This window comes from Vigna radiata, chromosome 4 (assembly GCF_000741045.1).
Source record: "Vigna radiata var. radiata cultivar VC1973A chromosome 4, Vradiata_ver6, whole genome shotgun sequence".
Lineage (NCBI taxonomy): Eukaryota > Viridiplantae > Streptophyta > Magnoliopsida > Fabales > Fabaceae > Vigna > Vigna radiata.
The window spans coordinates 6,548,831-6,562,141 of NC_028354.1; the positions used below are offsets into that span (position 1 = coordinate 6,548,831).

Below are 13,311 nucleotides of genomic sequence, written 5' to 3' on the forward strand. Positions count from 1 at the left end.
GGGTTCAGTAAAAATGTATACTACTTTTTAACGCAAAACTTTAAAACAATTATTAATATTTTGAATGTAGAGTCAAAAACTGTTCTTTCACACTTTTTCATTAATCTTTTCAATGTTAAGTCTCCGTTACAGTGGTCTTTAGTTGTTCTCTCCAGTTTCTAAGTTAAGCAGATAGATATATGTTAAAGACACTATGTCACTGAAGTTGATTGACTATTCTTGGTTATCATAGTAAAATCTTGAATTCTCGTAATAAATACAATTATTTATTTCCCTACCTTACTTTTATAGGTTTAAAAATGGGTTTTTAATTAGTATTAACCTAATCACGGTCCAAAAGTTAATAAATGTATTTTACATATTCTTACTTTAAATATATTGGATTTGTGATGATGGTGCTTAACAATAGAATTATCGATCGACCTAACATGAAGTCGTTTGGTTTGCAGAAACTTAGAATTGACATGATTTTTCGTTATACTTTTAAAAATGTTGAGCAGACGATCAATGAAAGACCGATCGATCATAAGGTATAACTAAAGAATTTTTTCTTATGTAATATTTAATATTTTCATCGATTTAGACTCGTAATTGTATTTCCAACATTTTACGTGAACAAGAATTTTCCAATCTTTGTGATCTCAGGAGTTGAATAGCTGTGATTGAATAGTTTGGAATTATGTGAATTGTGTAGGAAATAGTCAAGAAAAGTGAAGAATGGAGTAATTTGAAATTGATATGGTTTTTGCTTCTAGGTATGTATATGGTAGTATAATCGGTTCACTCTTTGTAGGGATAGAAACAAAAAACTTGAAATGCATGAGTTACGGTTTTCTGTGTCCTTATTGTCCCTACTAGACTAGCCCATCACCAAAAAATCGGGCACCCTTCACTTCTATTTGTGTTATTGGTGTTGAACAAATTTCTATTAGCTTCTCTTACTTAATCATAAATTATAGTATTGATCCAACATGATTAGGTAGAAATTATCAGAACCAAACCATCATCTTTATAGTTTATTATTACTAATTGTATTCGGTAACAATAAATGTGGATTTAAGTCTTCCTTTTTTAGATTAATTTAGTGGTAGTTCTTACTTTGGTGTGGTATGTGGCTACCTAAGATCTACCTCACTGGTTTGGGTTTAGTTGGCTTAATTTCCATGGCTGCAAATTCTTCACACTCTCAAACAACCTAAGAGTAGATATTTTAACATTGTTTTAGAATCTGGGGGTATTAAAAATCAAAGACACGTGCATGTGTGGTAGTAGAAAAATAATACAAATATATATAATTTTTTAAATACTTTTTTATTTATTAAAATTTCTTAAAAATTATAAAATGTACATTCTGAGTCAATAAATATATATATAAACAAATTTTGTTGAGTGTATGTTTGAGTTAAACGAAGGATCAAGAAAACTGAAACCTTTGAGATGATTGTTGTGAAGCTGCACTACATTTTGTTCTCATTTTTATTTCTATGTTTTCCAAAATCTTCTTTCTGTTTCTTTTCTCTCTTATTCTGATTAATTGAATTAAAATTATTAACTTATAATGTCAATATAAAACAAATAGATATTGTCAAACGTTAGAGATTATTCTACGTGGCTTTCAATTACACGACATTGATGAGAAATAAAAGTAGAGATTCAGATATTTATAGTCCTTGTAATTTATATTTTTATAGACCACGTAAAATTATTTGACTTATTTTATATTCTTCGAAATATTTTAAATTTATTTTCGTTTTTTTTTTCTTTTTTGCGTGAAAGAAATAATTACATTATTAAGCATAATAAAAAAGGAGATGTTGCTGCCCAGGATCGAACTGGGGACCTTCAGTGTGTAAGACTGACGTGATAACCACTACACCACAGCAACAACTTTTGCTAAGTCAATTCTTGGAATTAATATATCCTTTAATCAAATAACAAACCCTTAAAATAGTGAAAAATGATATAATTTTAAAACGATTCTTTAATATAATAATAATAAACAAAAATATGCTCGTAATTTTTATCCAAATATATGTATTATTTTCTGGGAAATATTTTCATTTGATTATAAGTACCTTTCTTGTTAAGTCGTTTTTTTTTTCTTGAAGAAAACCATTGATATTAGCCTAAAGAGAAAAACATTACTTGTTTTCATGTGTATTGGGAGTTAAATAAAGTAGCAACATAGTCTACATCATAGTATCATTTTGCTTTTAACTTTGGACACATTTTTTCTCCAACCTCAACCATATGCTACTATCCATATAATAAAAATACCAAATTGCCGTAGCATAACACTTTTATATTTAATTTAAAACTAAGTTTTGAATTACATATCTCGAAAAATTTATGCATCATGCAAATTAAGAATATGTTTTGAACTATTCAAAATTTAGATTATAATTATGGATAACATAATTTGAAAATATTTAACTAGATGGATTTTATTCAGAATTTCTATCCTAAATTTCTCATGTTCTTCTTATTTTTTGTTGAAAGTATTTTTTATTTATAAAAGGATTTCTTTTTTGTTGTATATTTTTATACTGGGGAAGTTATTTTCTTTGAAATAAAAGACAAGTTAAGGACAGTGGGTGGAAGAAAATAGAAATAAAAGGGATTTAACGGGAGAAGGGAGGGTGCAGAGGAAGTGAAGTCTGTGGAAGAAGAGAAAGAGAGAAGGGTGCGAAAAGAAAAAATAAGGAGTTTAAAAGAGAGTTATAAATAACAAAGCCCACTTTAGACGTGCTGAAGCTTTGTGTGGGGGCAAAAACTTGTTTAAGTCCCAAGAAACATGTTTTTGTTTCATTGTTTAATTTATAAATAAGTCACTTTTTGTAACAAAAAAAAAAGGAAATATGAGGTATATGCATCATACTTTTATTAAAAATCTCATATCTAAATCATTAATGCAAGCTTCTATGATAATATATAGATAATTTTTCCATCAAAACTTTCAACTAACATATTTATATATAATGTGATAAGGCACAAACACTTGCAATGTAAATATCCTTTCAACGAAGTACATGTTGAATTTACTGAGGAGGGAGTTCACCTAGAAGACACAAACAAATAAGATATGAGTCTAACCATATAAAGGATCGATATCACTCTTTAACCAAAACCTTAAAATAATAAGTTAATGAATCTTTCATATACAGTGCTCTATTTTTTTTCTCATTTTTCTATCCAATGTAAGACTTAAATTCACACTTGGATTTCCAACAATACATTATTAATTACTATGTGTTTTCAAAGTTCAATAAGATTGGAAGTATACTTTTCCTAAAGCATGATCCTTCCTTGGATCGGTTATACAATTTTTAGTATAAATGATGTTTTGATTAAAATTGAGTCCATAAAATCTCAACAAAAATTGGGTGAGAGAATGATTATTTCAATTAAAATCGATACAATGATATCTTTGATGAAATTTGAGTTGATGATATCTCAAGTTGATATTGTTAAGTTTTTTAAAATATTAAATATAAATATATTTAATTCTGAAAAATATTTAATTAATTATGATTAAATGCGAATGTATAGAATTTAAAAAGTAGTTTACGTTAACCATTCATAAAAGTAAATCAATGGAATAAATTTACTTGTTAACCGGATGAATGAAGGCTAAGACAAAATCTACCCTTTTGTCACCTTCACTTATAATCCATTAAAATTTCTAAAATCGTTTTTACCAAGTTTTTAAAATGAGAATTTTAAAATCATTTAAAAAATTAATTTGTTCATTAAAATTGGAAATAATTTATTTTTTAAAAAAAAAAAATCCCTATATATACATGCATGCAGAAATGCTAAAGTTATATATTTTACCTAGAAATCTACTTTTATATAGTAATATTAACGAGGAACGAAGATGGCATGGACTGATATGAATAATTAGAAAGTGCTAATGGCAAGGCTGCATGAGTTTTGACTGTTTAGCAATGGCTTCGGTTTAGGTCATTTGCTTCTTGCATTTTCCAAGCATGCATGACGCTATTTTACATGTCTTAATTTTGAACAAGATTCTCCATATGAACACTTCAAAATTTTGGAATAGGTTGACCAGATAAACCTAAACCAAAATCAAACAAATGTCTGCAAGTACAAAATAATATTAAATATATTTTCTATCCACCTTATATATGTATTTCAGCATATATATTATTCTTTTCTTACTTTATCTGTCTAACAGTGCCTGAGTTATTTCGACTCATTCATCTGTCTCAGATTCCTCTGGTTTATCTTGTATCATCACTTGGTGAATTGCCTTTTCATTGGATGGTCAAATACTTGAAAGACAATAAACAAAAGCACATAGTACTATTATTATAATGAGAAAAAATGTTGCAAAGAATTTATTACTTGTTTGTTCGAAAAGAAGGGGTGAGGACAGATAGAAGCATGATAGGGTTTATAGATCTAAGCAAAGTATATAATATTATAAAAAATGATCAACATGTTAATAAACGTATTGCCGGGAAGTCCAATAAAGTTATACCCCATTGGTGTGTGTCTGTCACTTGCAATTTCTTTTCAATTTCGAATGAACAATGACCCCACCCTCATATAGGGTTCATGCAAGGGAGGTCGTAAGTGGGGAAGAACTTCTCAGTTGACTTCTCTCTCTCCTATTACCATCACACATAATATATATCTTATTATCTCTTGCTTCTAAAACATTATGCTTTCAATATTTATATCAACAAACCAATCTTTGTTAGAGTTAATATAACAAGGTAATTGATCAAACAATGATTTCAAGGGTCACATCTAGCTTCCAAAATCATCAAGGGCTTGAGATGTTCCCTGAGCATGAAGATTTGGTGTCACCCTCTGTGGAATCTGGCTCAGTTTCACATTCCAGTACCCTCCTCTTCAATCTCTCTATTCTCAAGGACAAGGTGAGTGAGGTGCAGACCCTAGTAGGTGTTATTCTCTCCCCAAATCAAACCCTGCCCGAGTCAACTTCCATGGCCATATCCAGCATGAACTCCACAATCCAAGAAATCCTAGTCACTGCCTCATCAATGATGTTCGCCTGCCAACAGATGGCTCTCACAACCCCTCCAGGTACTACTAATAATAACACCACTACATGCACCCACAAATTGCACCAGCCCAACAAGTTATTGCCTCACTCAAATTTTCCCACAAATACAAGTCTGCTTGGTAACATAGCCATAGATATCAGTGACCATCATCAGGGTTGTTTATTTTCTAGCACTGAGTCAGAGGCACTGGACTGGTTTAGTGAAAGCTATAACAACAATAAGGACGATAATAGCAATAGCAATATTAGTAAGACTAAGGAAGATGATCCAGGCGTTGTAATTGGTGAAAACAAGATGATTATTAGTAGAGGTGGAGCTCCAAGGGAAGAACACGAACTTAACGAAGAAGGGTATAGTCATAGTGATATAATTGAATTGGATGCTGCGGATTTGTTGGCTAAGTACACGCACTATTGCCAAATTTGTGGGAAAGGGTTCAAGCGTGATGCGAATTTGAGGATGCACATGAGGGCTCATGGGGACGAGTACAAGACGAATGCTGCATTGAGCAACCCAATTAAGAATAAGGGGAAGTTGGAAGAGGTTTTGATGGGTGTGAAGGCAAAGAGATATTCTTGTCCTGAAGAAGGGTGTAGGTGGAACCAAAAGCACGCCAAGTTCCAGCCATTGAAGTCGATGATTTGTGCTAAGAATCATTACAAGAGAAGCCATTGCCCCAAAATGTATGTGTGCAAGAGATGCAACCAGAAACAGTTCTCTGTGCTCTCTGATCTTAGGACACATGAGAAGCACTGCGGGGATCTCAAGTGGCAGTGCTCGTGTGGCACTTCCTTTTCTAGGAAAGACAAACTCATGGGCCATGTTTCTTTGTTCCTCGGACACCAACCAGCTACCAACAATGTTGCTCTCTCCTCATACTCTGGGAAATTGGACCACCACACATTGTAAATGCAGATTGATGCTACCTCAAGATGATCTTCATATCAAGAGCTTCATAACATGTTTAAATAAACTTTTCTAAGATAAAACAATGTACAATAAATTTAACTTTCTTTCTAAGTTAATTAACTCGTGCTTTTTTAATTTTTATAAAACTTTTCTTGTTTAGTTTTCCAATCAATAATAAGATGCATAATTTACAAAGGTTTGATTTTATTTTATTTTTGTTAGAAGTCTCACGTCGACTAGAGATAAGACCAATTTATAGTATATAATTGGGTACAAATCTCATCTTACAAACTGATTTTATGAGATTGAATTAGGCTTAAAATTCATCTCTTAATAATTTTTATAAATTTCACAGACTGTTTTCTCTTTGATTAATTTCCTTGTCACCTTTTTTGTCTGTGGTGATGAATTAAAATCACATGCTATATCTATGTGTATATATATAGAAACTTTGATGCATAGATTTTGGATCGCTTGGAGATACGAGAATATCTTAGAATGGTGAGTGTACCTTGTCTTTTACCTTAGTAGTATTTCCTTAAATTATCCGTAATGTCATGTTTTTTTTTTTTTTTCTAAAATGAAGTGAGTTTAACTTTTATCCTTGGAAAGAAGGAAGTTTAATATTTTATAAGATGAAAAATCTTTAAATTTATTATCTTATAAGTTAGAAGTGATGTTAATATATTGAATGAATTAGACTCATATATTATTATTGTTTAATCTTTCCAATAATTATTCTTATTTTACTCATATTAATCTGTTATAACATCTATTAAAAGAGAGTAAATAGATGTTCTTTACCTTTAAAATTTTGAAGTTAAATATATTTTTTGTTTTTAAATACGGATGTAAAATTGAAATTCATTTATATATCAAATTTTAATATATTTTATTTTCTAAACTTTAAAAATAAATATATACAATCATTTTAACTAAACCATGTTAATTTTTATCTATTTATTAAATAACATTTTGAGTTGAAATTTGAATTAGAAGATATTAAATTATGTAAATAATTCAAACATTAGTTCAAAATCTTTTTGACATATTAAAATATTGATTTTAAAATAGTTAAATTAAAAGAACTATAATAATTTATTTTTAAATTTGAATAGTAAATTGTATTAAATTTTGAAAATATAAACAAATTCTTTTTTTATTTTTAAAATCAAATCCAATTACAAAGTAAGTATGCATAGTCTAGGACTTCCAAAACAAAATGTGCAATTAAAAAAAGAAGTGTCATATTAATTAGTGTATATGGTACGTCATATATTAATTGTTACGATAAAAATAATATTAGTACTAATTTAAGGATTCAGCATTTGAAAAAAATATATATATTTTACTGCGAGGATAATATAAAGGACTAGCTTTTGATGTATATGTTAGATTATTTTGAGCGAAGTAATATACTTATTAAAGGAGAAAACAGACTTAGAACAATATCAGTTGTCGGAATTCCTTTGTGGTGTCTAACATTGTATAGTGAACATTATCGATCATTCTAATTAGGGTTAAATATATTTTTAGTCCCTATATTTTGGAGCGATTTTGGTTTTAGTTCATTTTCAAATTAAGATACAATTTAGTTCTTCAACTTTAGAAAATTCTGGTTTTAGTCTTTTTTATCAAATTTTTTTAATTTTATTTGTTGTTTCAAACGCGTTTCTCAGTTAACATTGAAGCAAAAATGTGTCAAATAGTATAAACAATCCAAATGTTATAATGAAACGTGCTTGAAACAACAAATAAAGTTAAAAAAATTTGATAAAAAAGACTAAAATCAGAGTTTTCTAAAGTTGAAAAACTAAATTGTACCTTAGTTTAAAAATGAACTAAAACTAAAATCACCCCAAAGTATAGAAACTAAAAACATATTTAACCCTTCTAATTAATAATATGTTGTTGAATACGTACATCAACTGTATAACATATCACATATAAACTAATAGTTTGTTCATTAGATGTCATTGCCATCAGTTTAGTTTTTAAGACTTAAAGTTGTAATTATCGGACTTCTTTTTCACCCCTCACATTAATTATATATATAAGTTTCCTATGCTAGAATTGAGCATATATATATATATATATATATATATATATATATATATATATATATATATATATATTCTATTTTACTTTTACTCTTACCATTTCGTTATTTTTATTTCTTTCTATTCTCTTCCCGTTAAGAAAATATGATTGGGACAGCTGAAATTTGTATTCTCTTTGTAAGAAATTATGTCTAGACCTTTTAAATTTAGTCTATATGTTTTTTTAGTTTTATAAAATATTTCGTATATGATAAAATTCCAATAAAAACATTTCATATAAATTAATTATTTATCTCTCTTCATGGTGTGCTAATCTTACTAAGCTTATCTTGCTCACAGATAATACACATTATATGTTAAAGAAAGTATTAGAGATTCTTTATTATTATTATAAATGATGTAATTAACAAACATCATTTACTTTGTCTTTCTCTTTTTCTTTCTGTATTTAAACTCATATCGTTAAAAATCATACATTAATTAAAGATAAAATCAATTTATAATATATAAATAAATATAAATTTTATTTTATAATCCAATTTTATGGAATTAAACTTAAAACTAATGGAGAATTACAAATTTTTTAATCATCAGTTAGTTCGGTGTATACTAATTTAAAAAAATGATTTTTTATAATGATTTATTCTTTAGAAAAAGTAACTAATTTTAATAAAAAGTTATTTATAATTTACTTATTAATTAATTTCTGATTATTTCAAAGTTAAAACAGGATCATGAAAAGAATAAATAATAATAATCCTTTTAAATTATTAATTACAACAAAGAGATTTTTATAATTCAAATCATATCCTTATTATAAGTGTAATTAAGTCCTAAATTGAAAATTAGTTTTAAAATCTCAAATTAGTAATTAAACATTACACAAATATTGAGTATATTAAAAGAAGCAAAATCCATCCAACATAAATAATTATTTTTAATCATGGCGTGTCTTATACTAATAAATATAAAGGATCAAAATAATATTACTTAAATGAAATGTAATTCTAAAACCTACCATTTCATATTATAATTAAGAAGAACATAGGATTAATATACAATATTGTATTTGTCTAACTCTATCAAATTGTATCCATCCATAAATAAGCAAACTTGAAATGCAACATTATGTAACTAATCAACCTTGTTTATTTTGTTGTACTTGTAGTTGATGAGTCATTATTAAGTTGTTGCTTCGTGTTTTCTATTCATTTTTCATGAACAAAAAGAAATGGATTGGTCACTTCAAAATTTTTTGTTCAGCCAAATTGATAGAAATGTACAAACATAAATGATTCTCTTCAGAAAGGGATAACATATTTAAAAATTAATATGAAATCTTAAATAACAAAAGTTATCAAAATAATCGCTAATTTTTGTTGTACTTTTCTTTTTGTTCGTTTTCTTGTCTTCTAATCCTCCCATATATCTTTTATGTTTAATTATTTTTTAAAAAAAATATGTTATTAATATTATAATGTTTTAATATAAATAAATAATTTTGTTATAAACGAGTTTTATTATTTTAAAATATAATTTTTTTAGAAATATTTTTTTAGAGGTCTTTAATTTTTCTTTAAGTGTTCTTCTTTTCTAGTCATTTAATTAAAGAACTAAGATCGTAATATTGATCTTTGTAGCAAATTCTTCAAATTGGACCAATTAGTTTCTTCACCTGTGTAAGTTGAGTTTCAACTTTTTTTTTCTTTTTCTGTTACATGTGATTCTTTTTTTCATTTACATGTGCCTTTTTAGTAATCTATAAGTCTTTACTGATTAGTGATTCTAATGATATGTCTTGATATTGTTTAAGGTGTTCCTAGATGTAGATAGGACATCCTGTGAGTTTGAAAGGATTTGAGATTCTTTAAAGCAAATTCATTTGTCTTTCAAGTAAAAAAAAGCTAATTGCATTGTTTTTTAAGTTATAGATACCTTGAATTTGTTATTTGCATAATTTAGTTGTACGAAGTTTGGTATGTTCAATTTGGTTTGTTTTGGATGTTTGTCTTGGTTAAGTTTGTGTTGATCTGGAGAACGTAAGATCTAACCAATTGAGCAAGTTGGTATGTATCTTAATATTAAAAGTTTCTTTTACCAAAGTACTAATAAGAGAATACCAATTTGATCAATTCAATAGGTTCCATTTTCCCCAAATCACAAAAATTAAATTTTTAATATCTGATATAGCGTTGAGCGGTGGGAGGCTAGCGTGAGCAATGTTCATTGTACATGTCTGGAAGCATTTTAACTACAGGTCACTGAGCACCAATTGTGTACCGCTAAGTGCCTAATATTGCAAATGTTTTGGCGTTGAGCGGTAGTAGGACACTATTGAGTGTTATCCTTGTGTTGGATCAAAAGTGTTGAATGCCAAAAAGTATCATTGAACATAACTTGTTGCGAGAAGAATGATGTTGAGTGCCAGGACTGGCGTTGAGCATCACCCTTTGTGAGAAGTATTACAATGAATGCTACATCTAAGCGCTAATGTATATGTTTGAAATTCTCTTCTTCTTAGGCTATTTGAGATATAATACAATGTAGTTTATATAAAAAGGTTTAAAGAATAACTTTGATGTATTATTTCAAAGAGTAGAATAACATATATATACATACAAGGGTCCTATAATTTCTCATCTATTATAGGAATGACAAGTGCACAAATCTGCACAAATTATAATAATGCCCAAATTATAGCCAACATAATATTTAATTACCTAATATTTACTAATAAAATATTTAACTACTTAATATTTACTAATAAAATATTTGAATATCTTAATAGTTTATGTATGTTCATGGTGTTTATTCATGTATGATATTGTAATGAGGATATTGTATATGTGTTTGGCATGATTCCATGGATCTCTTAGGGAGATTCTATGGTGGCATTTCATTAGTGTACACATTAATGTGAGAGTCTAGAAATTGGAATTATCTTGTGCTCTAATAATCATTCAAACTCAGGTACAGTAAGATAATATATGTGGTGAGAGGTACAAAAAGTCCTAGTATAAGGCCTTTACCTTGGCCAAAAATGGTGACAGACTAATCTTGTGTATAATGGCATAGGTGGGTGAGTTGTTCCACTACCACAAGAATAAGATCTGTTGAAATTTCACACCAATGCTTTATTTGAAAAATTGAGTCTAAAATAAGTCTTTATATGTGATATGATTGTTTTATGAATGGGTGATGTATTATGATATTCCTATATTTGTTTTATAAAAACTCATTTTGCATATTAATTTATTCTGTTATTTCTTTTAGTGTTCTATTGTGTTTTGTTTGTTTCTTTTGCAATTATCATTTTATTAGGAGTTAAATATGTTTTTAGTCCCTATACTTTGGGGCGATTTTGGTTTTAGTCCATTTTCAAACTATGGTATAATTTAGTCCTTAAACTCTACAAAACTCTGGTTTTAGTTATTTTTACCAATTTTTTTTAACTTTATTTGTTGTTTCAAGCACGTTTCATTATAGCATTTGGATTGTTTACACTGTTTAACACATTTTTGCTTCAATGTTACTGAGAAACGCGTTTGAAACAACAAATAAAATTTAAAAAAATTGATAAAAAAGACTAAAACCAGAGTTTTGCAAAGTTGAAGGACTAAATTGTACTATAATTTGAAAATAGACTAAAACCAAAATCACTCCCAAGTAGAGACTAAAAACATATTTAACCCTTTTATTAGTGAGCAGATGAGAGATATATATTTAAACATTTCTTGGTGTTTTTTTTCTTATCCTCTATTACTTTTAAATTATTTTAAATATTTTATTATTATAATTATTATTTTTAAATTTATATATTTATATGTTCAAGATAATCTATTTTTGTTTACTAATCTTATAATTGTTGATATCATCATCAAAGTGTATTGTCATGTGATGTTGATGGTATGGACAAGACAAATTAAAATATCACTAATTAACCTTAATTCTTTAAAACTACATAGGCTCTATCTACGAGAGTTTTATTACACCTTAAAAAATTCTATTACCACACACAGAAGATTAAGGTTAGAGTCAGCGATAATATTTTTCAATAAACTAGTATCAACGTTTCACTTAAAGAAATCTTTTAAAATGTCTTAATCTATTATCTTTAAACAACTATCAGATCAAGTCTCGTTAGGAATTAAAGAAATGTAAGAGAGAAAGAGAAAAATAAATTGTTTAAATAAAATGAATTTGTAAAATCAATTAAAGCAAATACAAATATATACTACTAATAAAAATAATAAATTAAAAAATGTTAATAATAGAAATATATCAACATTAAAAATAATAATAAATTTTTTTTATTTTCAAACAAACAATTTCTATCCCATTTATTTTTAACATCTTTTTTATTTGTTCATCACCACTACAAGAGATTGTTTGCTTAATAATATAGAAAGTTTATTTATTCCATAGGGTGCATAATAATAATAATACGTTTCTGCATGTTCAAGCAGCTGGTGATTGTGTAATTGCACCCACCATGTCTAGTGCTACACAGGGTTGATCAACAGGTACCTGTAGCAGTCACCAACCAAATAAAACATTATAATTTCATACTATTTTATTTTCTTTTATCTTTCTACTTATTTCCTCAACTACTTTTTTATTTTTGTATAAATATATGTCAGTATACATATATACCATTATGCAGGTTTTTAGTAAGATATATTAATAAAAAAATAATTTATATCATACTTTATAGTTACAGTTTTTAAAAAGAAAATATAAAAATTATTAAGTTTAACCAATACATAGATGCTTACTTAATTTTCTTGATGAACCATAAAGAGTATATTCCTTAGTGTCTCTCTCACACACACAACTAGTTTATTTTTCCAATTATAAATGTAAATAATAAATTATTAAAGTAAAATAGACTTCTTATATCTAAGATGAGCACTCATGATCATAGATTAAAAAAATCAGCATTTATTATTATATATAAATAAATAATAAAAATATGTTAAAATATCCAGTATTGTTATGTTATTAACTACTAAAATTACTCACTTTATTTTTTTTAATTATATAATAAGTAAATCTTAAAATGTGAAGGTTCACTCTGAATTTAGATTCTTTATTGCAGTTTGGTACTGTCATTTTCTTATACTTCAAAATACACTAATGTATATTATTTTAATGGTTTAAAATATTTTTAAAAAAAAATTAAGATATCAATATCACTGTATTTTGAAGATTTTAACAAAGAATCAGTACCATAAAAATATCAGAAAACTTCAACTGAGTTCACCTCACACCAAAATTAGAGTCCA

General features: G+C 27.3%; 2 protein-coding genes and 1 non-coding gene across 3 annotated transcripts in view; 1 reads left to right on the plus strand and 2 right to left on the minus strand.

Moving 5' to 3' along the window:
• Window positions 1-1,812: 1,812 nt before the first annotated feature.
• Window positions 1,813-1,885, minus strand: TRNAV-UAC. Its single transcript has one exon. It is a non-coding gene; the product is annotated as a tRNA-Val (tRNA).
• A 2,802-nt stretch (window positions 1,886-4,687) lies between these two features.
• Window positions 4,688-6,086, plus strand: LOC106759014 (protein SENSITIVE TO PROTON RHIZOTOXICITY 2). The gene has a single exon (XM_014642027.2). The coding sequence runs from the start codon at window positions 4,758-4,760 to the stop codon at window positions 5,964-5,966; it is 1,209 nt and encodes a 402-aa protein (XP_014497513.1). The 5' UTR covers window positions 4,688-4,757; the 3' UTR covers window positions 5,967-6,086.
• Window positions 6,087-12,313: 6,227 nt separating this feature from the next.
• Window positions 12,314-13,311, minus strand: part of LOC106758631 (serine carboxypeptidase-like 51) — a 4,379-nt gene continuing 3,381 nt past the window's right edge. The window contains exons 12-13 of the mRNA XM_022780139.1: window positions 13,256-13,285; window positions 12,314-12,553 (exon numbers count right to left, since the gene is read on the minus strand). Of these exons, the coding sequence (XP_022635860.1) occupies window positions 12,485-12,553; window positions 13,256-13,285 (99 nt within the window). The 3' untranslated portion in view covers window positions 12,314-12,484. The remainder of the gene's footprint in view (window positions 12,554-13,255; window positions 13,286-13,311) is intronic.

Excerpts from the sequence above, each read along its gene's own strand:
- LOC106759014 (XM_014642027.2), top strand. The coding sequence starts at position 4,758 with ATGATTTCAAGGGTCACATCTAGCTTCCAAAATCATCAAGGGCTTGAG.